Genomic DNA, 23,859 nt, shown 5'->3' with positions numbered 1-23,859 from the left:
GGGACTTTCGGACTCTCCCCGGGACCACCTGGAGCCCCCCCGGAGCCTTTCCGGAGCCCCCCGGGACGCCCCCGGCCCCATTTCCTGCCCTCCCGCTCCCGCCAAGCCCCGGGCTCGGTACTCACGGGGGTGGGGCCGGGCTTCTGTCGCGACCCCCGGGTGAGATCGCGACCCCGGGCCCCGCCCACCCGGACCCGCGGGGGCGGGAGAGCCAATCAGAGGAGGGGCGGAGCCGGGTCTCGGCCAATGAGGAGCGAGGGGCGTGGTCTGGGGCGGGGCTTGGCGCTGGGGCGCGCTCGTGGCGGGGTCCGGGGACAGCGGCGGGGACAGAACCGGGACAATGCGGGGACAGAACCGGGACAGCGGCGGGGACAGAACCGGGACAATGCGGGGACAGAACCGGGACAGCGGCGGGGACAGAACCGGGACAGCGGCGGGGACAGAACCGGGACAATGCGGGGACAGAACCGGGACAGCGGTGGGCACAGCCCAGCCCGGTCACCTCTCAAGTGTCCCCGCGCCGAGGGACCCCGTGGCCGATGTTCCGTCCCCGCCCCAGGTGTCGCCGCCCCCGTTATCCCCACCCCTGGTGTCCCCATCCCAGGTGTCCCCTTGCCACGTGTCCCCCTTGCCACTTGTTCCCACCTCAAGGGACTCAATGGCCGCTGTCCCCACCCTCTCCGAGTGTCCCCATCCCAGGTGAACCCACGCCAGAAGACCAGCCCAGGTGTCCCCACCCCTGATGTCCCCACGCAGGGGGACCCAATGATTGGCGTCCCCAAGGAACCCCGGTGTGCCCACGTCAGGTAGTGCCACATCAAGTGTCCCTTCCCCAGGTGTTCCCGTGTCACCAGAGCCCCTCAGGTGCCAGGTGTCCCCCAGCCCCGCCTGCTCAGGCCAGGGGACAGCAATGCCTGGGGTGACCCCCGTGGGTGGCCTCGTGGGGCACGAGATGGAAAGGGGACAGGCAGGGGACACGAGCAGGGACACGGAGCTGGCACTGCCTTATCCCAGGGGAATTCGTGGGGAAAGTGGGATGGGGACCTTGGTGGGACCTTGGGTGTGCGGGGAGGGGCTGAGCACGGCTGGGTGCGGCTGTGTGCGCGCTGGGCTGTGCGGGTCCCCACGGAGGGGGTGTCACCTTCTGTCCCCCACCCTGTGTCCCCCTCCCGCCTCCCGGGGGGTTCAGAAGGGGCCGAGGCGGCGGCGGGGGAGTCGCCTCCGGTAACCGGGTGTTTATTGGGGCCGCGGGGTACAGCCCGCGGGCGGCCGCATGCATGGCCGCTGGGGGGGGGCTCCCGCCGCCCCCTGCCCTATTTACAGCCTGCCACCCCCTGGGGACCTGCCATCCCCCCGGGGACCTGCCACTCCCCCGCGACACGCCACCCCGGGTGGGTGCCGGGCAGGGGTGGCACCGAAAGGGCACCCTTTGCCAGCAGAGAGTGGGTTCGGTGGGACCCCCCGGCGGTGCCCCCCTACCCCGGCTGTGCTTTCCAGAAGGGGGTGCCGGGGGGGGGAAGGATGGGCAACCCCCAGGCTGGCACTGGGAAGGGGTTGACCCCAGGCTGGGGGTGGGAGTGTGCCCCATCCCCAGATAACGCCACATTCGGGGGGCCCCCAGCCCCCCGCACCCAAAATGTTCACCAGGTTCCATCACCACAACCAGCGCACCCCCGGCCGGGCGTCCCCAAGGGGCTGGCAGCACCCAAAAATCCCCCCGGCTGCCACCGACGGGCCGAGGGGCTGCGGGCTGGGGGGCACAGCCCAGCGCCCGTGTCCGTGTGTCCGTCCTGCTGCCCCCCAGGGATCCCCGTCCCAGGGTGCTGCGGGCCCTGGGTCCAGCCTGGGGAGGGGACACGGTGGCCGGCCCCCCCCGGCATGTGGGACAAAGCAGCCGGAGCGCAGGGCACCGCCCCACGCCAGCCGGGACACCCCCAAACCCTATCCGGGGGCACCCAGGGGGTGCCAGTCCCCCCCTCACCCATGCAGCACCTCAGCCCACGCCCGCAGCTCCTGCCCGGCCACCCCTCCCTGTCCCCAGGGAGCCGGGGGTCCCTTCAGTGTCCTGGCGAGGGGGACGCACACAGGGTGGGACCCTATTTTCCCGAGGGAGTCCGCTCCACGCCGTAGCGCAGGAGGTGCTGCAGGTCCGTGAGCGGCCGCGGGGTGCCCGGTGCCCGCGCTGCCCGGTGCCGCCCGTAGCCGCCCGCCGCCGCCTCGCCGCTGTTGAACGTGTGGTTCCTCTTGAGGTGGGCGCCGGGGCGGCCCGTGCCGTTGTTGGCGTTGAAGTTCAGCTGCTCGGGGTGCCAGGGCGGCCCCTCGGTAAAGTCTCCCCCCTCCCCGCTGGGTGCCGACACCACCCGCCGGCGCTCGGGGCTGGGGTGCGGCGTCCCGCCGAAGTCGCCGTAGGAGGCGCGGGGCGGGCGGCGGGCGCCGGCGGGTGGGTGCTGCCGGGTGCGGGGACCCTCCTGAGGGTCCCGAGCCCAATGCCCGTCCCCTGAGGAGTCGCTGAGTTCGGCCTCCAGCTCCTGGTCCACCAGGATGGCGTGGCAGGAGAGGGGGATGCCCCGCGGCGGGCGGCCCGAGCCGCCGTGCCCCCTCCCGGCGCCCGCGGGGCCGGAGCCGCCAGGGTCCCGCAAAGCCGCGTTGATGATGTTGTGACTCTGCTCCCAGGTGCAGTTCTGCAGGGCGCCGGGGCAGCGTTTCTGCTGCAGCGGGGTCTGCTCCGGCGTGGGCAGCACCCCCGAGTCCAGGTCGTGTTGGGTGACCTTGCCCAGCTCCTTGGGCCACCCGTTGGGCATGAGCGGGGCCAGCAAGGCGCCGCGCGCCCGCCGCTCGCCCAGGCGGCTGACGCTCACCACGGACTCACTGTGCGCCAGGATCGTCTCCTTGTCCTTGCGCCGCGCCAGCTCCTTGCGGTCCCGGTGCCCGATGAACCAGCACACGCTGAAGCCGGAGATGACGGCGCCGATGACGAAGGCGGCGACGGAGGAGATCACCAGGAGATTCACCGACACCAGCCCGTCCGGCTCGTCCACGAAGCTCTCCGTCACCAGCCCTGGGGTTGGGGACGCGTTCAGGGCACCTGCGGGTGCCACCACCACGTCCCCCAGCCCGGTACTGGCCCCGCACTCACCCTCGCACTCGCCCAGGTGGGAGGTGCTGCCGCCGGCGATGTCCTGCTCGAAGATCACCCTGGAGGTGAAAACTGGGGGGTCAGTGGGTCCCAAATGGCCTGGCAGAGTCTCCCAGCCCCCTTCAGTGAGTTTGTTGGGGCTCAGCGATTGGGGGCTGCAGGACCCGATGCTCTCTGGGGACACTGCTGTCCCCCCCGCCTGTCCCCCGGCCTCACCTGGGGCTGGGCTCCAGGAAGATGCAGGAGCCCTCGGGTGTCCAGCCGCAGTAGGGATCCCGGCTCCCGAGGCAGTTCCTGGCACAGAGCAGAGATGTCAGGGCCAGCCCTGATGGGGGGAACACAACACCCCGGCCCCCCCGAGAGCCCCCGTGCCGTGCCTCAGTTTCCCCAGCCGTGCTCCCGGCCGTGCTGAGCCCAGATCGCAGCACGGGGTGAATTCCTGGGCTGTGAGGTTATGCGAGCCCTCCCTCCTCGCTCAGCCCCCGCCGGCGAGCCCTGCCCAGCCCCAGGCACTCACTTCATGCAGCCCGAGTGCTGCTGGCAGCGAGCCACGGGCACCCTGGCCACGCACGGGGGGAAGGCGAGCAGCAGCGACCCCGCAGCCTTGTCCAGCTCCAGCCCCAGGAGCCGCCGCTCGTCCTCCGTGTCCCGGCCACACCTGGGGACAGGGCAGAGCTGTCAGACCTGCTCCACAGGTCCCCCCACAGAGCCCGTCCCAGTCCAGAGGAGGTTTTCTCATCCATTCCACTCACCCTTGCATCCCTCCCATCCATCCATCCATCCATCCCCCCCATCCATCCATCCATCCATCCATCATCCATCATCCATCCATCATCCATCCATCATCCATCCATCCATCCATCCATCCATCCATCCATCATCCATCCATCCATCCATCCATCATCCATCCATCCATCATCCATCATCCATCATCCATCCATCCATCCATCCATCATCCATCCATCCATCCATCATCCATCCATCCATCCATCCATCCATCATCCATCCATCCATCATCCATCCGTCCATCCATCCATCATCCATCCATCCATCCATCCATCCATCCATCCATCCATCCATCCATCCCAACACCCCACCCACCCCATTTTTCGCCCCCTCTCCCCCCCTGAGGCCCCCTGGACTCGCCTCCCGGGCTGGTAGGTCTCAAACTCCTCCAGGAAGACGCTCTGGCTGCCGGGGGCGGCGGGCGCGGGGCTGCGGGTGGCGTTGGGCAGGATGAGGAACTTGAGCACGGTGCCGGTGCTGGAGCCCAGGAACACCACGGTGTGGTTCCCCCAGGGCCCCGCCGCGGTGTCCACCGCGATCTTACGGAGCTGGTACCTGCGGGGGAGGAGGGGGCAGTGCTGGGGTCTGGGGGAGTCCAGGTGTCCCCAGGGAGGGGGAAACTGGGGCAGGGTGAGGGACCCAGTGCCACATCCCTGTCCCCGTGTCCCCATCCCCAGCCCTGTGTCCCCATCCCCAGCCCCACATCCCTGTCCCCATCCCCAACCCCCATTCCCAGGTCCCTGTCCCCATTCCATGTCCCTGTCCCCATCCCCACCCCCCATTCCCACGTCCCTGTCCCCATTCCACGTCCCTGTCCCCATTCCGTGTCCCTGTCCCCATCCTTGCTCACGCCACGGCTGCCCTGCCGGCGGGAGGCTGCGGCCCGAGAGCGCCGCTTGATTAATTCCCCATCAAGCAGCAATTAAGGCAGATTTAATTAGGACGAGACAATCTTGACTGCAAAGTGTATGAGATTTATCAGCTCTCCCAGCGCTCCCAGTGCTGGCACAAGCGCGGAAAAGCAGCACGGGAGGGTCTGACCAGCACCTCCAGCACCTCCCAGCCTCTTCCAGCCCTCCCAGTGCCCCCCAGTGCCCCCCAGTGCCCCCCGGGCACCCACCGGGTCATGGTGCGGAGGATCCAGGGGGCGTTGCCCAGGGCCGGCACCGCCTCGTCCATCAGCGGGTGCGTCTTGACGAAGTTGAGGATCTCGTCGGGGAAGGCGCTGGAGGAGTTGTAGCGCATCCCCGGGGACGCGCAGCACCCGGGCCTGCGGCCACGGCACGGCTCAGTGGCGCTGTCCCCAGCCTGTCCCCAGCCCCGCTGGTGGTGGCTGTGCTTATTGTCACCCTGTCCCCATCCCTGTCCCCATCCCTGTCCCCAGCCCTGTCCCCATCCCTGTCCCCAGCCCCGCTGGTGGTGGCTGTGCTTATTGTCACCCTGTCCCCATCCCTGTCCCCCATCCCTGTCCCCATCCCTGTCCCCAGCCCCGCTGGTGGTGGCTGTGCTTATTGTCACCCTGTCCCCATCCCTGTCCCCATCCCTGTCCCCGTCCCGGCGGGTCCTGGCCGCTGTCCCTGTCCCCAGCCCCGTCCCTTTCCCCGATCTCAGCCCTGTCCCCATCCCTGTCCCCAGCCCCGCTGGTGGTGGCCGTGCTTATGGTCACCCTGTCCCCATCCCTGTCCCCATCCCTGTCCCCCAGCCCTGTCCCCATCTCTGTCCCCATCCCGGCGGGTCCCGGCCGCTGTCCCTGTCCCCAGCCCCATCCCTTTCCCCGATCCCACCCCTGTCCCCATCCCTGTCCCCAGCCCCGCTGGTGGTGGCCGTGCTTATCGTCACCCTGTCCCCATCCATGTCCCCATCCCTGTCCCCGTCCCGGCGGGTCCTGGCCGCTGTCCCTGTCCCCATCCCAGTCCTCACCCCTGTTCCCATCCCTGTCCCCAGCCCCGTTCCTTTCCCCGATCCCAGCCCTGTCCCCAGCCCTGTCCCCAGCCCTGTCCCCATCCCTGTCCCCGTCCCGGCGGGTCCTGGCCGCTGTCCCTGTCCCCAGCCCCGTCCCTTTCCCCGATCCCAGCCCCGTCCCCATCCCCATCTCCACCACCCGCACCAGAGCTGCTCCTTCCCGTCCCCCCCCCGTCCCTCACCGTGGCTTTGGCACCATGTCCTCGGGCACAGGCGTCCAGATGGACTCGGGGGACTTCTGCTCCCGGAACCGCCCCTCGAACACCGCGGCCACCTGGGTCATGTCGAAGGCGCAGACGGCGGAGCCGGGAATGCTGTGGGGACACGGCTGGGGTGAGCTCAGGGGGTGCGAGGGGCCCTGCAGACCCCACATGGAAAGGAGGGCACAGAGCCCCATCCCAGATCCCACCCAGGATCCAGCCCGGATCCCACCCAGATCCCAGCCGGCACCAAGCTCAGACCCCGCCGAGCCCGGGGATCCGGGCAGGGCCCGGCAGGCTCTGACCTGTTGGTGGGAGTGGAGAACACGGCCAGCACCACGGGCCGCCCGTCCAGCTCCAGGATGTCCGTCACGGCTTGGATGACGTTGAAGTAGAAGTGGGAATCGCCTGGCACGGAGCAGTTGAGCCGGGCCTTGAGGAAGGATGTCCACTGCTTCTCCAGCACCCGCTGCGAGCCGCCCATGTCGTTCTTGCACACCCGGGCCACCCGTGACACCACCACCTGCAGGGGGACACGCTCACCACCCAGCCCAAGGGTGACCCTGTCCCCACCCCGAGTGTCCCGTGGGTGTCACACCTCTCCTGTGAGTGTCACACCTCCCTGTGGGTGTCACACTTCCCCGTGGGTGTCACACCTCTCTGTGGGTGTCACACCTCCCCGTGGGTGTCACAGAACGGGTTGAAGGGAGCGTGGGGATCCCCAACTTCACCTTCTCCAGGTAGTTGAACTCCATGGCGATCTCCCGGAAGAAGAAGTAGACGTGGCTCCTCCATTCCACAGCGTGCACAAAGTAGGGCTCTGCGGGGACAGCGGGGTCAGGGCTGGCCCAGGGCAGGGTGACAGGGGACACTGGCACAGCCCAGGCTGGGCACGCACCTTTGAACCACTTGGAGTCGTGTTTGACGGTGCGCAGGGTCGGGCTGTCCCCGAGGCTGCGGTAGATGACGGCGTCGATGGCCAGGAAATCCGTCACGGTGGCCGTGAAGAGCATCCCCCCTGCAGGGGACAGCGTGTCAGCGGGGCGGGGGGACACCGTGCCCGCTGTGACACCGGCGGTGCCACCACTGACCTGTGAACAGGGCCACGTTGGCGTGCTTGGGGTCGTAGGGACACCGGGCCATGCCGCTGATGTTGTCCCCGACGGGCTCCAGCGTGTCCATCTGGAGGGGTGACAGGGGGACATGAGGACACAGCCGGGCACGGGGGGACCCGGGGTCCTCGTCCTGAGGGGGCTCAGGCTGGAGCTGGCACAGACAGGGTTGAAGGTGTTGATGCTGCAGAGCCTTCCTCGTTCCTTCACCCCAAAACCCTTCCCGTGGGTGTCCCCTCCTTCATCCTAAAACCCTTCCCGTGGGTGTCCCCTCCTCCCCTGACCCCAAAACCCTTCCCGTGGGTGTCCCCTCCTTCACCCCAAAACCCTTCCCGTGGGTGTCCCCTCCTTCATCCCAAAACCCCTCCCGTGGGTGTCCCCTCCTCCCCTGACCCCAAAACCCTTCCCGTGGGTGTCCCCTCCTTCCTTCATCCCAAAACCCTTCCCGTGGGTGTCCCCTCCTTCCTTCACCCCAAAACCCTTCCCGTGGGTGTTCCCCCTCCTTCCCTGACCCCAAAACCCTTCCCGTGGGTGTCCCCTCCTTCTGTGACCCCAAAACCCTTCCCGTGGGTGTCCCCTCCTTCACCCCAAAACCCTTCCCGTGGGTGTCCCCTCCTCCCCTGATCCCAAAACCCCTCCCGTGGGTGTTCCCCCTCCTTCCCTGACCCCAAAACCCTTCCCGTGGGTGTCCCCTCCTCCCCTGACCCCAAAACCCTTCCCGTGGGTGTCCCCTCCTTCCTTCCTTCACCCCAAAACCCTTCCCGTGGGTGTCCCCTCCTCCCCTGACCCCAAAACCCTTCCATAGGTGTCCCCTCCTCCCCTGACCCCAAAACCCTTCCCGTGGGTGTCCCCTCGTTCCCTGACCCCAAAACCCCTCCAGTGGGTGTCCCCTCCTTCCCTGACCCCAAACCCCTCCCGTGGGTGTCCCCTCTTTGACCCCAAAACCCTTCCCGTGGGTGTCCCCTCCTTCCCTGACCCCAAACCCCTCCCGTGGGTGTCCCCCCCGGGGGCTCACGCTGTAGTTGGCACAGACGGGGTTGAAGGCGTTGGTGCCACAGACGAACAGGAGGCTCTCGTTCCTCACCAGCAGCACCTTGACGAAATTTCGGCACTCTGCCTGTGCCGGGAGAGGGGAGCGTCACCCTCAGCACCCCAAACCCCCCTCCCCACCTCATCCCACCCCACCGGGACCTCCTCACTGTGAGGGGATGGCTTTGGGGGGGCTGTGTCACCCCATTTACGGGAGCTGGGAATGCGATTTCTGGCCCCAATAATCAATTACAAATCAAATCAGCCGAGCGGCCAATAAATCAGAGATACAACTGGCAGGGAGCGGGGCGGTGACAGTGGGAGGGGACAGGGTGTGACACGGTCACAGAGGGTGCTCAGCCCCCCCGGGGGTCCCCATGGGGTGCGGATCCCCCCGCCCGTACCTCGTGCTTGCCCTTCATGCGGCAGATGCTGATGTCGTGCTGGTTCGAGCGCCACGTCAGCTTCTGGAGGGGGGGAAAAGCAGTGTGGGGACAGGGAGAAGCCATCAGCACCCCCTGAGACCCCCCTGAGACCCCTCAGGGCTCCCTGAGACCCCCGGGGACCCCCCAGCACTCACCCGGTGGTAGCGCAGCTCAGCGGCCCCGCTGGGCTCCAGGCTGACCCGATAGACGTTGTCCCTGGGGAGGGGGACACGGGTGTCACCTCCCCGCAGCTGGGACGAGCCCCCCAGCCTTGGGGGGTACAGGATCCACCCCCACCCCCCTCCCGGGGAGGTTTGGGGTGCTGGGGTGGGCAATGAACCCCCCCGGTGCCCCACGGCACATTTGGGGTGCCCCAGGAGTCAGTGAGGTCCTTCCCAGCAAAAAGCGGAGTGAGGGGTGGGCGTGGGGAGGGGACGCTTTGTGGGGCGGGCTCCAGACCTGTCCCCGATGAAGAGGGTCCGGTTGACCTTGAGGATGCGCTGGATGTTGAGGCGCTGGGGGCTGCCCCCCTCGGGGCCCCCCGGGCGGGCGCTGCCGTGACCCACGAACACGGGGTAGTGCTTCACGTCTGGGGGGTCACAGGGGTCACAGGGGGTCACAGGGGGGTCACAGAGGGGTCACAGGGGGTCACATAGGGTCACACGGGGTCACAGAGGGGTCACACGAGGGTCACAGGGGGTCACACGGGGTCACACGGGGCCGGGCACCCCCACACAGCCCAGCTGACCCCCACACCCAGCCTTGCCCAGGGGGCACCTCCCTCCTCCCTTCAGCCCAAAATCCCCCCCCAGGGGTGTCCCCCGCCTGCCTTGACCCCAAATCACCCCAGAACCCTTCCCATGGGTGCCCCCAAAAGTGACCCCAAGCCCGAGGGTGGTCCCGCCCCGTGTCCATCCCAAACCCGCCCCTTTCCCTTCCCCTGCCCCGTGCCCCGGCACAGCCCCGGGCGGGCACTCACAGTCCGGGGGGGCCACGGCGATGGGCCCGGGCTCCTCGGGGAACGTTCCCCTCGCCGTCCTCTCGGCCGCCAGCAGCAGCAGCAGCACCAGGGGGATGCGGGGTGGGGGTCCCATGGCGACCCCCGCCCTGGGTGGGCACCCACGGCACCTGCGGGCACGGGCGGGGCTGGGAGGGGCAGCGCCCACCGGGGTTCACCCCCCGAGCGCCCCAAACCCTGCGGTGTTCCGGGGATTGGAGCCACGCTGGGGCTTTGTCACCGGCAGCACGCGGGGAAGCCACTGCTGGTGACAGGGCAGGGCTGGGGACTTGGGGACAGGAGCGTGGGGACACCTGGACAGGGGGACACGGGGACACGAGGACGTGGGGACAAGAGGGGAGCCAGAGAGGCGCTTCTCCCTCCCAGAACGCCGCCGGGATGTCTTGGAAAATCTGCGGGGACACTTCCGAGTGTCACAGCACCCCCCCATCCAGACAGCCCCGGTGCCACCGCCACTGTCCCCCCACCCGCTGCGCCACCATCCCCGAGGGGCTGGGTAATTAACAGCCGGGCAGGGAATTAATTGATCATTAATTCCATGGGAGCAGCGAGCGGGAGCGATCGAAGCGGCGCCCTCCTCCCCCGCGGGGACCGAGCACGGGTGACATTGTGTGGGGCGGGGGTCACGGGGCCCGGACAGCGGGCGGTGCCAGCAGCGGACGTGTCCCCAACCCCTCCGTAGTGTCACCGGCCCGGCTGAGACCCGGCACTGTCCCCAGCCCCGTCCCCGGGGACATCTGACCCCGACCCTGCTGTGTCACAGCCCCCGGGCAGGAGGTGACCCCGGTGGGACCTGACCCTGGTGTCACAGCCCCTGGGGACAGCTGACCCCATCCTCAGGGTGTCACAGCCCCTGGGGACAACTGACCCCATCCTCAGGGTGTCACAGCCCCTGGGGACAGCTGACCCCATCCTCAGGGTGTCACAGCCCCTGGGGACAACTGACCCCATCCTCAGGGTGTCACAGCCCCTGGGGACAGCTGACCCCATCCTCAGGGTGTCAGGGACACCCAGCCGTGTCCCCACTATCTCAGGGACATCCAAACCTGTCCCCACAGTGCCACAGCTCCCGGTGCCACCCAGCTTTGCCCCCGCGGTGTCCCCACCAAGCAGGAAATGAGTCCTTTCTGTCACACAGCAGCCACCAAGGCCGGGGGGAGCAAAGGGGGGACCCCGAGAAGGGCTCGGTGTCCACCTGAGAACGCGCCCGGGCCGGGGGAGGTTTGGGGGGCTGGGGGGGGTTTGGGGGGCTGGGGGGGCCCTGTCGCTGCCTCGGGCACTGGAAGCCGAGCGGGGCCGCGGTGTCGCCGTCCCCCAGTGACAGAGAGCGGGCGCAGGGTAAGCGGAGCCTCCGGCGCCGTAAATGCGAGCGATTGTGCGGGAAAAGAAAAGGCAGCGGGGAGAGGGGGGCTCGGGGAGGGGGCTCGGGGAGGAGGAGGGGGCTCGGGGAGGGGGACACGGCAGCAGGGGGTGACAAACAGGGACCCATTCACGGCACGGTCCCCGTGCTGTCCCCAGCGCGGATGTGGGGAAACTGAGGCAGCGGATGGAGAGGGGGGGATGTGCCCAGATTGAGGGGGGGTCTCCACTCGGGTATCTCCGAACACCTCGGGCATGTCCCTTGTCCCTGTCGCTGCTCCGTGCCTCAGTTTCCCCATCCCAGAGCACGCTGAGCTCTCACCCCGCACACACAAAGTTTTGGGGGGCGGGGGGAGATGTTGATCTGTCCCACCGCCCCTTTCCAGCATCTCGGAGACCCCCGGCCCGGGGGGAATGGGGCAGGAAGGGGGGGCAGCCCCAGTGTCCCCCCTCGCTGCAGCTCCCAGGGGCTCTGAGCGCAGCGGGATCTCTGATCCCACAGGGGAGGGGTGTCCCTGCTGGGGGGGTCACTCTGCCCCCCCTCCGGTCCCTTCCCTGTGACATCCGCCCCCCCCCAGCGCCGCGCTCTGCCCACCTGAGCTGCTCCGGCCGCCTCCGCCGCTGGCGCGATGTCACCGCTGTCCCATAGCGGGGGGTGGGCACCCCCTCCCCAGGATGGACACCCCCTCTCCAGGGTGAGCTCCCCCTCCCCAGGGTGGGCTCCCCTCCCCAGGGTGGACACCCCCTCCCCAGGGTGGGTTCCCCTCCCCAGGACGGGCTCCCCCTCTCCAGGGTGGGTTCCCCCTCCCCAGGGTGGGTTTCCCCTCCCCAGGACGCCCCGGTGGCGCTGGGGGCTCCGAGAGCTCTCAGCTGTCACATCAACCCCCCGCGACCCCCAGGGCAGGGGGGGGGTCCGAGCCCCCCGCCCGCGCCAGGTGGGAAGGTAGGGCTGGGTGATGTCACCGTAACCGGAGCCACCAAACCCCCCCCCCCCCACCCTGGCAGCTGTCACCGCAGCCGGGGACCCGGGGGGGCACCCGTGGGACCCCCGAGCGGCACCGCGGGGTCCCCACGGGAAAGAACCGGCACGGAGCCCCCGGTGAGACCCCCCCGGACACAGAGCGGGGACAGCGGGGCCCCCCAGCCTCACCGGGACCCCCCAGCCTCACCGGGACCCCCATCCTCATAGAGCGGCGGGGAAGGGCCGGGGACACACCGGGAATGGTGGTGACAACAAAAAGGGAGGGACATCAGGGAAGGGGAACACACAGCGGGAAATTGGGGGGGCGGTGGGAAAGGGGGGACACTGAGGGAGGGGGACACACTGAGGGAGGGGGACACACTGAGGGACTGGGGGGGACACTGAGGGAGGGGGACACACTGAGGAATTAGGGGGATATTGGGAAGGAGGGGGACACACCGGAGAACTGGGGGTGGGAAAGGCAGAGCACACCAACAATGAAATCCCCTCACACACAACTTTTTGGGAATCCCGTCTCCGGTAAAATCTCAAAATCCACATCCCACTCCATCGGGCTAACGCCGCATTTTGGGGTCATTTCCTTCAGAAGGCGCCCAACATCAATAAAAAATCAGTAATTAGATGTGCTAATGAGGCTTTACACACGCTCCAGCCCCCCAAAATGTGCCCTTGCCCGGTGGGGTCACACCCCCAGTGCCACGGAGGGTTTGGGGGTCACACAGTGCCCCCCCAGTGCCACGGAGGGTTTGGGGGTCACACCCCCAGTGCCACGGAGGGTTTGGGGGTCACCAGCAGTGCCCCCCCAGCTGCCAGGGGACCCCCCCACTCCCAGCTGCTGCTGCCGCCGGGGCTGGGGGGCTGAGCCCCCCCCGGGTTTCCGTTCCGGGCCCGGTTCAGATGGCAGAGCCAGGAAGCAGCTGTCCCCACGGCAGGGACGGAGCAAATGTCACCCCGGCCACCTGGCACCGCGCGCTGGCCTTGTCCCTGTCCCTGTCCCTGTCCCTTGTCCCTGTCCCTGTCCCCTGCCCTGGGTCCCCCCTCCCCAAGCGGCACCGCCGGGGGGTCGCACCGGCACCCCCAGAGCTGCGGAGGGGACCGGGGAGCCCCGGGGGGGGGGGTGACAGCGATGGGGGGGTCACAGAGGTGCCAGGGGGGGGACACAGCCCCCACCGTTTACCTTGGCGCTTCCACGGCCCCGGCGGCGGCTCAAATGTCCCCGCGGGCCTCCCGCTCCGGTTACCGGCTCCGCTTACAGCTGCCGTTTATAGCCCCGGGCCCTGTCCCTTGTCCCTTGTCCCTTGTGCCTTGTCCCTGTCCCCTCCCCATCGCCCACCGGGTGGGGACACACGAGTCCGAGCCCCCCACAACCCACCAGGGGCACGGGGGATGGTGGGGACCCCGCGGTCACCCCGGGGTGGCTTTGTCACCCGCTGTGGGTGCCCAGAGGTGGCCGCGGTTGCCGGGTGTCCCCTCGGCACCCCCCGGGTGACACCCATGGGTGCCCCGACACGTCCCCCGTCCCTCCCAGCTGGCTGGTGGCCGGCCAGAGCCGCAGGGTGATTTGCATATTAAATAGGGGCTCATCTGCATATTAAGGACGGTTTCCTAGCGAGGAGGATCGCGCGTCACGCGAAATCAACTCCGGGGGAAGGGGGGACACAGGGGGTGGCAGACGGAGCGCTCGGTGTCCCCCCAGGTCACAGCCTTGTCCCCTGCTGTCCCCACAGGCTTTGTCCCCCTGTCCCACCCCCCAGTCCCACCTCCGGTCCTGCTGCTGTCCCCACGCCGCCCGTCCCCACTCGCACACATCCCCCGCGTCTCTCATGTCCCCACAAAGATTGTCACCCCCCCTGTCCCCAAAGGGGCGCATCCCTGCCCCTCCCGTCCCTCCAAAACATCCACTCCCCTCATCCCCCTTGTCCCCAAAGCCCCTGATGTCCCCTTGTCCCCCGAGGCACTCACCCCCCCGCTCCTGTGCCCCCCCAGGGGCTCCGTGCCCTGCCGGGGTCCCCCGGATCTCGCCCTGTCCCCTCTCTGCGGCCACATGGCCCCGGGGCCGGGACAGGAGCGGGTCCGGCAGCTCCGAGTCACCGCCCCGGCCTCGTGCCTCAGTTTCCCTCGGGCACGGGCAGAGGGAACCCCCTGTTCCTGCCCGAGCCTGGCACCGCCCTGGGAACCCCCACCCCGAGCGCTGCCAGTCCCGGGATGGCACCTCCCTGTCCCCGGGGATTCCTGTCCCCTTACAGATCCCTGTCCCCAGGGATTCCTGTCCCCTTACGGATCCCTGTCCCCTTACGGATCCCTGTCCCCACGGTGTCCCCGAGCAGGCAGAGGGACACCAGCTCCTGAATCCATCCCACAGGGGACCCCACAGTGACACAGGGGACCCCACAATGTCACGGGAGACCCCACAATGACACAGGGGACCCCACAATGTCTCAGGGGACCCCACAATGACACAGTGGACCCCACAGTGACACAGAGGACCCCACAGTGACACAGGGGACCCCACAATGACACGGGGGACCCCACAGTGACACAGGAGACCCCACAGTGACACGGGGGACCCCACAGTGACACAGGGGACCCCTCAATGACACAGGGGACCCCACAGTGACACAGGGGACCCTACAATGACACGGGGGACCCCACAGTGACACAGGGGACCCCACAATGACACAGGAGACCCCACAGTGACACAGAGGACCCCACAATGACACAGAGGATCCCACAGTGACACAGGGGACCCCACAATGGCACATGGGACCCCACAGTGACACAGGGGACCCCTCAATGTCGCCCTGCAGTGTTTACATCCGTCTCCAGGCGGGAACCCTGCAATTACCTGCCAGGACACGGAGCCCCGGCATTCCCGGGATGGGAGGATGCTGAACACACCCACAGCACCCACGGACACCCCGAACCCACCCCAAAAACATCCCCAAAGCAGCCCAGCCCTCAGAGAGCAGCCCTGCAATGACAGCCCACGGACCCAGAGCAGGAGGAGCCGGGGGAGGGTCCCGGGGGTGGGGACAGCCCCAGCTGGGTCAGTTTTAACCCTAATAAAGGTGGGGTTTAGGTTTGGGGGTTGTTGGCGTTCGGGTCCCCCCTCCCTGCTCCTCCCAGAGCTCCTCCAGCTCTCCAGGCCCGGAACCGGCGCTTCCCGCTCGGATCATCTTCAAACTTGTATTTAAATAAAGTTCAATATCTGCTGGGTTCTATGGGCAGAGAGGGGCTGGGGGTGGCAGGTCACCTCAGTGTCACCTCAGTGTCACCTCAGTGTCACCTCAGTGTCACCTCAGTGTCACCTCAGCCTCGCCATCCGCAGCATCCTGCTGTCCCCAAGGCGGTGGTGACACCTCAGGGTGCCCCCCTTCCCTCCTGGAGCCACCCAGCTCCCAGGGGCACCACGGCGTGGGGACACCGAGGGACACCGAGGGGACACGGAGGGGACACCGAGGGGACACGGAGGGCACAGGAACCACGGCCACCCCCGCCGGTGTGCCCAGAGGGTGACAAAGTGACAAGTGGCTTCCGGTGCCGAGGTGTGGGTGAGAGCACGTGAGCCTTCGCCCTGCGGCCTCCTCCTCCTCCTCCTCCTCCTCCTCCTCCTTCCCCGCGCCGTCCTCTCCATCCCGCTCTCCCTTTTGGGAGTGTCCCCTGGCGGGGCTGGGGACAGGGGGACACCCAACACCCCCCCGTGAGCCCCACGGGAGCTGTGGGTGCCTGGAGCTGGGACTGGGACAGGGGGGAGCGTGGGATGAGGAGTGGGATGCAGGATGTGCAGATGGAGAATGGGATGTGGGATGTGGAGTGGGATGGGGGCTGGGATGCGGGGTGGAGGATGGGATGTGGGATGGGATGGAGGATGGGATGTGGGATGCAAAATGGGATCCAGTTCAGGATGGAGGCTGGGATACAGGATGGGATGGAAATCAGGCTGTGGGATGCAGTTTGGGATGTGGGATGGGATGCAGGATACAGTTCGGGATGCAGTTCGGGATGCAGTTCAGGATTCAGTTTGGGATGTAGGGTGGGATGCAGGATGGGATGCAGGATGGGATGTGGGATGGGATGCAGGATGCAGTTGGGGATGCAGTTGGGGATGCAGTCGGGGATGCAGTTGGGGATGCAGTCGGGGATGCAGGATGGGATGCAGGATGCAGTTCAGGGTGCAATTCGGGATGCAGTTGAGGGTGCAATTCGGGATGCAGGATGGGATGCAGTTGGGGATGCAGGCCGGGCTCCGGGATGCCAGCAGCGCGCAGAACAAAGGGCCATTGTTCCCAGCGCCGCCTCCGCGCTGCCGCCTCGCCGGAAGGTCCGAGCGGCCTCACCGCCCTCGGAGCCGCTCCTTGTTCTCCCGGCACAGCCGCGGCCACCGCGGCCACCGCCACTGCCACCGCCACTGTCACCGTCACTGCCACCCCCGCCGCCATCACCGCGCGGCTTCCCAGGCAGCAGCGCCCAAAGCCTCAGGGCAGGACGGTGTCCCTGTCCCCTGTCCCCTGTCCCCTGTCCCCTGCCAGGTGTGCCAGGTGTGCCAGGTGCCATCTGTGCGTGGGGGGTGCGCGGGGTGTCACGCGCGTGCGGGGGGTGTCACCGTGTGCCGTGTGTGCAGGTGTCGGTGTGTACAGCAGGTGTCACACGTGTCACATGTCCCTCTGTGCCAGGGTGGGTGCAGGGGCTGCCAGGAGGCGCCGGGTGGCACACATGTGCAGGAATGCGGCCACCAGCTGGCACCGGTGTGTGGCGGCATGTGGGCACCGGGTGGCACTCGTGTGTCTGTGTGTGGGGTGTCACACGTGTGCGGGTGTTCATGGATGTCACACGTGTGCGGCTGTTCATGTGTCACACGTGTGCGGGTGTTCAGGGATGTCACACGTGTGCAGGTGTGTTCACGCGTGTCACGCATGTGAGGCGTGTTCTGGCACACGTGTGCGGGGGTTCATTGATGTCACACGTGCAGGTGTTCATGTGTGTCACCATGTCCAGGTGTGTTCACGGATGTCACCATGTCCAGGTGTGTTCCTGTGTGTCACCATGTCCAGGTGTGTTCCTGTGTGTCACCATGTCCAGGTGTGTTCACGCGTGCCTCACGTGCGAGGCGTGTTCTGGCACACGTGTGCCCGGGTCTGGCACACAGGGCTGGCACGAGGGACTGAGCCCAGCCCCGCTCGGGTTATTTTGGGCGCTCGGCGAGGTTGGATCCCAGCTCCCAAACCCCCTCCTTGACACTTCCTCATTTCCCGGCGCTTTATCCGAGCGGGTGATGGATGGGGCGCCCAGAGGAGCCCGCGATGCTCCCCCCAAACCAACCAGGGCCGGACCCGTCTCTCGGGGACACCCGCGGGTGCTGCCAGCGCTGCCTCGTCCCATCCCCTCCTCACCCATCACCCTGGGGCTGCTCCCACCTCCCGTCCTGCTCCGTGCCTCAGTTTCCCCATCCGAGCCCCCCGCAGGCTCCCGCAGACCCCACGGTCCCTCCCGCAGCCGCCGCTCCCCCGTGTCCCCCCCCGTGTCCCCCCCCGTGTCCCCCCGTGTCCCCCCCCGTGTCCCCCCGTGTCCCTCCCGGTTCCCCCCGGCGCCAAACCCGGCGCTGAGCTCGGGTTTGATGGGATTATCCCGGCGGGCGGGATTACACGGGCAAGAGTGAGGATTAGCCACGGCGCATCGGCACGACACTGCCACAGCCACTGCCACGGCCACAGCCACTGCCACTGCCACTGCCACAGCCACTGCCACAGCCACTGCCACTGCCACAGCCCCTGCCACAGCCACAGCCACTGCCACTGCCACTGCCACTGCCACAGCCCGAACTGGGCTGAACTGGGAGCAACTGGAGCCCAGGTGTGACACCGAGCCCCAGCGCGGGGCTCCGCCGGGACCGGCGGCTTCGGCAGCCGCTCTTTAATTAACCGGCTGCTGGGAGCCGGCACAAAGAGGCGAGAGGGATCTCTTTATCCCCCCCACACACCTTTTTTTTTTTTTAATTTGACAAAATTGTAATTAAATAGGGAGTAAAATCCCGTTCGAACACGGCGGCCCCTCCGGGATCTCCTCTGTGCCGGCTCACTGCTCTTCCTCTCCCCCCGCTCCTCTCAGGGACCCCAACCCCTCATCGCCCCTTTTGGGGGGCACCGCCAAAGCCTGGAGCTCCCTGGGGTCCCCAAAGCCATTGTGTCCTGTTCGGCGCTGGGCCGGGCACTGCCGAGGGTACCGGGGGTGCCGGCGGTACCGGGGGCACCGGGAGTACCGAGGGTACCGGGGGTACCGGGGGTACCGGGGGTACCGAGCCGCCTTTGGGTGCCCCTCTCCAGCTCCATCCCGGGCACGGGCAGCGGAGCCGGAGCTGCCCGGGACGCGGCTCCCAGAGCCGGTGGCGATCGGGCGATGCCGGTGGCGATGGGAGCTCGCAGGTACGGCCGGAACAGCTCCCGGATGGAGCCGGGGCTGCTCCTGCTTCTCTTTACTTGTGTTGATGTCGCCGAAAGCGGCGGATGCCACCACAGCGGCAGCACAGCGAAACCATGCCGGCTGCCCCCGGTGCCCACCGGCCTGGCACAGACGGAGGTACCGGAGTGAAAACACCACCCTGGAGAGCCCGGGGTCGGTTCCCGGTGGGACAAACCCCGGCGGGAGCTGCGATCCGGCCTCGGCGCGGGAGGTGCTCCAAGGGCCCGGCGCAGCTCAGCCCACTGAAAAATCAAATCGCATCCAAACTGGCAGGTTTAATTAAAAATATTCCAGCTTGTCTAGGGATACAAACCGCATCCGGCACTGCAGCAGGGATCTGCATCCAGCTCCGGAGCCTGGCGAGCAGGGCCCCGCGGCCGGGCCGAGCCCCAGCACCGCTGCTGGCAGCGCAGGAGTTACTGGTTAAACTGGGAGCCAAAACATCGCCTGGATGTGCAGCCGGCTGCCAGGGCCGAGGGGACAGGGACACCCAGCCCTGCCACTGCCCTGTCCCGTGTCTGGGGGCTCCTGGTGGGGCTGGAAGGGACACAGAGCCAGCAGGGGCCTGGCTCGGGGGGGACACGGGGGGTCCCTGCAGCCCCCCGGCACTGCCCTGCCCTGGGGACACAGGGGGTCCCTGCAGCCCCCCGGGACTGCCCTGCCCTGGGGACACGGGAGGTCCCTGCAGCCCCCCGGCACTGCCCGGCCCTGGGGAGCTCGGGGGGTCCCTGCAGCCCCCCGGGACTGCCCTGCCATGGGGACACGGGGGGTCCCTGCAGCCCCCCGGGACTGCCTGGCTGTGGGGAGCTCGGGGGGTCCCTGCAGCCCCCCGGGACTGCCCTGCCCTGGGGAGCTCGGGGGGTCCCTGCAGCCCCCCGGGACTGCCCTGCCCTGGGGAGCTCCTGTGCTCTCTCTGGGGTCACCGGGCTGAGCTGGGCCAGCTCCCTTTGTTGTGGGAAAGGCACCAAAACCACCGGGGGGTTCCTGGGATGAGCCGTGTCCCCCCACACTGACACCCCCGGCACCCCCAGAACTGATCCCGAGCCCCGGCCCCCCCAGGCTCAGAATGTCCCCAGCTCAGCCACGTGCCCCGGTGCCAGCGGTGCCAGCGGTGCCAGCGGTGCCAGCGGTGCCAGCCGTGACCCAGTTCCCGTGCCACCCCCGGGACGCTGCAGAACGGGCTCTGGATCCGCGCTCAGCACCCCGGGAGCCGCCGGGATGTGACCCCAACACCCAGCGGGGACACCCGCAGCACCCTGGGGTGTGACAGGGGACACGGTGACAGGGGGACACATGGCACTGCCCGCACCTGGCGCGCCGGGACGGACCCTGGGCCAGCCAGAGCTGCCCTCGGTGGCATTTCGTGAGGAGAACTGGGGGGGCACGCAGAGGGACCCCCAAACCAGGACAAGTCCTCGCCAAGGCTGTGTCTGCAGCACAGGAGCTCAGCCGGGCCCTGCCCCCCTCCCGGCGGTCCCTGGAGCCGGAGCCGGAGCCCAGAGGGGACACCCGGGGGGGACACGGCGGTGCCACAAGTGCCATCGGCACCCCCCCGTCCCCCAGGCAGGCAGAGGTGGGTGCTCCCACTCATGGCAGGTGTCTGACCCCCCCGCACACCCCAGGGACTGGGGGTCCCCTCTGTGACACCCCCCAAGCTCACGGCCTGGCTTGGCAGAGGGAAACTGAGGCACGGCAGGAAGCAGAGCTCACCCAAGGTCACCCCGTGCCGACGGCACAGTCCCTCGGGCATCCCCTCCCCTGCTCTACCGGGGGGTGCCGAGCCCCCTCCCCAAAGCCCCTGAGCAGGGGCGGGGGTCCCCACTCCCCTCTGCCCCATATGGGGGGGTCGGGGGGGGGTTTGGGGTGCTCCAGCGCCCCGAGTGCTCTGGGTGATGTGGGACGATGGAGGTCAGGCTGGGGGAGGGGCAGGGGGGGTTTTCAGGGGTCTGGGGGTGCCCGGGACACCCCAGGTGAGGGTGACGGGAGGATTGGGGTCAGACAAAACACCCCCAACCGTGTTATTTTCGGGTTCCCCCATGCCGAATCTGCCGGCGGTGCGGGGGTCCCGAGCCCCGAAAAGGGGGACAGAGCCCCCCCAGCCTGGCAGGCGGTGCCTGCGGGGCCCCCCCGGCCCTGCCCTGACACCCCCCATGCACGGCGGGTCCCCCCCTTCAGCCGGCTGCCCCCCAAGCCTTGTTCCTACCAAGTTACAGCCCCGAGACAGAGCCAGGCACCCCCTGGATTTGTGGGCGCTCTGCCCCCCACCCAGCCCTGCGGGATTATTTGGGGGGGGGCACAACCACGCAGCCCCCCCGGGCTGAGCCTCGCCGCTCCCCGCTGCCCTTTGGGGGGCTGCATTGGCCGGACCCCCCCCATTTCAATCTCTGAGCACCCCCCAGAGCTGCCCGGGGTGAGGGGCACAGAGCAGCCCCTCCTTTTCTAACCCCCCCTAAAAAAAAAAATAAAACAACAAGCCCTGGCTGCTTCCCAAAGAAGCAACGGAGGCAAAACGGAGCCCGACGAAGCAGAGACCCCCCCCCCGATCCCATCCTCATCCTCATCCTCATCTCCATCCCCATCCTCATCCTCATCCTCATCCTCATCCCCATCCCCATCCTCATCCTCCCAGCCCGGCGCGGGGGGGCTCCAATCCCGCTCCCATCGCGTGTCCCGGGGCTGGGGGGGCTCGGGGCGCCGCTCCGGGGGGCTGAAGGGTGGGAGGGGGACGTGGGAGGGGATGGGGGGTGGGACTGGGTGCTGGGTGGAGGGAGGGGGGGCTCAGGGGTGCTGGGGGCTGTGGGGTGCTGGGCTGGGGACGGGGGAGCGGGATCGGGGCGCTGGGGGGGTGGGGGGAGCAGGGAGCTGGGGGGACACATCGGGGTGCGGGGGGCAGCAGGGTGAGGGGGGTGGGGGTTGGAGGCTGAGGGGTCTCGGGGTGCCGGGGGGGGCTGGGGGTGCGGGGTGAGGGTGCCGGGATGCTCGCGGGGTGCCGGGCTGGGCTGGGGGTGCGGGATGGAGATGGGGGGCACGGGAGGGAGATGGGGGGAGAAGAATTGGGGTGCGGGTGGGACCCCCAGGAGTGGCGGGGAGGGGATGGCGGTGCGGGATGGGGGTGCTGGGGGGGCAGCGGTGCGGGGGGCACAGGATGCACGGAGAGGGGACGGAGAGGGGCGGGTTGGGGGGCGCGGGGGGGCCCCTCCAGCCCGTGACCCTTCAAGGTTCCGCCCGCTCCGCTAACAAAAGCGCCGCTTCCCAATGCAGCAGCGGCGGCGGCGGGAGGGGGGAGGGCTGGGGGGGGGGGGGAGCACCCCTTTTCTCCCTTCCCCCCCACCCCAGGAGGGGCAATGGATGGAGGAGGAGGAAGAAAAACCGAGACGGGACCGCACCGGGAGGGGGGCGGGTGTTGGGGGGGGGGGGGGCACCGGTCGCGCTCTTACCTCTCCGTCCCGGGGGGGTCCGGGGGGGCTCGGGGCACCGCGCACCTGCGGCAGCGGCAGCGGCTCGGCCCGGCCCCGCTCGGCTCCGCTCGGCCGCGCCGGGAGCGCCGGTACCGGGGCCGGGCGGGGCGGGGCCCGGGGGGGGGCGGGGGGCCGGGGCCGGGCCCGCCCGGTGGCTGCGGCGGCACCGGGGCCGCTCCGGCAGCAGCGGCGATGGAGGAGCCGCCGCCGCCGGCGCTCCCGGAGCGGCTGCGCCCCCCGCCCTGCCCCCGCCCCGGGGAGGTGGCTCGGCTCGGCCCGGCCCGGCCCCGGGCCCCCCGCCCCCGGCGGGGAGGGGGCAGCGCGGGGGGAGCCGGCCCCGCCCGCCTCGGCCCCCCCGAAAAGGGGCAGCGCTCCCCCCGCCTTCCCGGGCACCGGCACGGCTGGGACCGGCCCCCCTCGGCCCCTCCGGCAGTTTCGCCCATCCCGGGTGCCGGGAGGGGCTGGGATTGATCCCCCCCCATCTCCTGCCCGGGCTTCCCTCCGTCCTCGGCACCAAGAGGGGTTCAGACCCAGCCCCCCCATCCTGTGCCTCCGTTTTCCCCATCGCTGGCACGGAGAGGGAATGAGGCCGAACCCCCTCGGCCCCTTGCCTCAGTTTCCCGAATTTCCCATCCCGGTGAGGAGCTGGGACCCCGTTCCCCCGCAGGCTCGAAGCTGATTCCCCTCCACCGCTGCCGAACGTGTCCCTGTCCCCAGGCCGAGCCCCCTCCCTCGGTGCGAGCCCCCAACCTCTGCCCCGGTCCCCCCGAGCCCCCAGGGGTGCTCCCCACCCGAACCTGCCCCTCTCGGGCCGCGGGGGTGTCTGGATGGGCCCGGGGGGGTCACACAGGGTGGGGGCCTAGCACGGCTTTACTTTGGTCGCTTTGTCGCTTTGTCCCAGCTGTTTTAGCCCGAAAAACCCCAAACTGGGCCAAAGCCCCGTCCGGGTGCCCCGAGCTGCCCCCAGGCCCAGCCCGCCCCGGCGAGCAGGAGGCTCGGGCCGTGATTCACCTCTTCCTGCATCCCTCCGCTCCCTGCCCGTTCCCAGGGCCGGGAGGGGACGGCCACCCCGGGGGGGACACTGGCGGAAGGGGGGGTCTCCAGGGGAAGGAAACACAGCCATGACTCAGCGCCTGAATCACCGTCCCCAGGGGGACATCGAGGGGACACCGCGAGCCCCTTGACCTGTTCACACAGCCCCGGCCCCGCGCTCGCCCATCTCGGGCTCGTTACGGCCAATTAATCAGCGCTCCTCGGAATTAATTCCTGCGAGCATCGTCCACACGCGTTTTGCTGAACATGCTGGGGCACCCCGATATCCCACGGATATCCCACGGCATCCAAATATCCGCGGGCACCCCGGCATCGTCCCACGGCACCTGGATACCCCACGGCACCCTGGTACCCGGTGGCACCCGAATATCCCGGGTGACCCCGACACCCCCCGGCCGTGGTGGTCCCGGGGCTCCTCCCGCGCAGGAATTTTGGCTGGCAGTTCGGAAAACAGCGGCCCTGGGAGGGCTCTTCCCATCCGCAGCCTCCAGCTCGGGATTTATTCCCGGATTTGGGGATTTGTGTGACCTTTAAGGGAACAGCGCTCGGTGCGGGAGCCGATGGGACAGGGACAGGGACAGGGACAGGGGCAGGGACAGGGACAGGGCAGGGACAGGGACAGGGGCAGGGACAGGGACAGGGACAGGGACAGGGGCAGGGACAGGGACAGGGCAGGGACAGGGACAGGGACGGGGACAGGGACAGGGAAAGGGACAGGGCAGAGACAGGGACAGGTATAGGGACAGGACAGGGACAGGGAAAGGGCAGGGACAGGGACAGGGAAAGGGACAGGACAGGGACAGGGAAAGGGACAGGACAGGGATGGGGACAGGGATAGGGACAGGACAGGGACAGGGACAGGGACAGGGACAGGGACAGGGAC

At 68.7% G+C, this 23,859-nt stretch overlaps 1 protein-coding gene across 1 annotated transcript; it reads right to left on the bottom strand.

Annotated features, from left to right (window-relative positions):
• Positions 1–1,215: 1,215 nt before the first annotated feature.
• SEMA6B (semaphorin 6B) lies at positions 1,216–21,931 on the bottom strand. The gene is made up of 17 exons (XM_033082125.1): positions 21,903–21,931; positions 9,630–9,778; positions 9,110–9,239; positions 8,806–8,866; positions 8,630–8,692; positions 8,212–8,313; positions 7,176–7,266; positions 6,983–7,102; positions 6,816–6,904; positions 6,390–6,607; positions 6,067–6,198; positions 5,043–5,192; positions 4,283–4,477; positions 3,654–3,794; positions 3,353–3,430; positions 3,137–3,195; positions 1,216–3,058 (listed from the first exon to the last, which is right to left on the bottom strand). The coding sequence occupies exons 2-17, from the start codon at positions 9,742–9,744 to the stop codon at positions 2,097–2,099; spliced, it is 2,706 nt and encodes a 901-aa protein (XP_032938016.1). The 5' UTR covers positions 9,745–9,778; positions 21,903–21,931; the 3' UTR covers positions 1,216–2,096.
• Positions 21,932–23,859: the final 1,928 nt, after the last annotated feature.

This window comes from Catharus ustulatus, chromosome 29 (assembly GCF_009819885.2).
Source record: "Catharus ustulatus isolate bCatUst1 chromosome 29, bCatUst1.pri.v2, whole genome shotgun sequence".
NCBI lineage: Eukaryota > Metazoa > Chordata > Aves > Passeriformes > Turdidae > Catharus > Catharus ustulatus.
This window is presented reverse-complemented; position numbering and strand designations above follow the sequence as displayed.

Excerpts from the sequence above, each read along its gene's own strand:
- SEMA6B (XM_033082125.1), bottom strand. The coding sequence starts at position 9,744 with ATGGGACCCCCACCCCGCATCCCCCTGGTGCTGCTGCTGCTGCTGGCG. Across the intron at positions 7,103-7,175 it reads CAACGTGGCCCTGTTCACAG|GGGGGATGCTCTTCACGGCC; the intron begins GTCAGTGGTGGC and ends TGTCCCCTGCAG. Across the intron at positions 3,059-3,136 it reads CCACCTGGGCGAGTGCGAGG|GGCTGGTGACGGAGAGCTTC; the intron begins GTGAGTGCGGGG and ends CCCCAACCCCAG.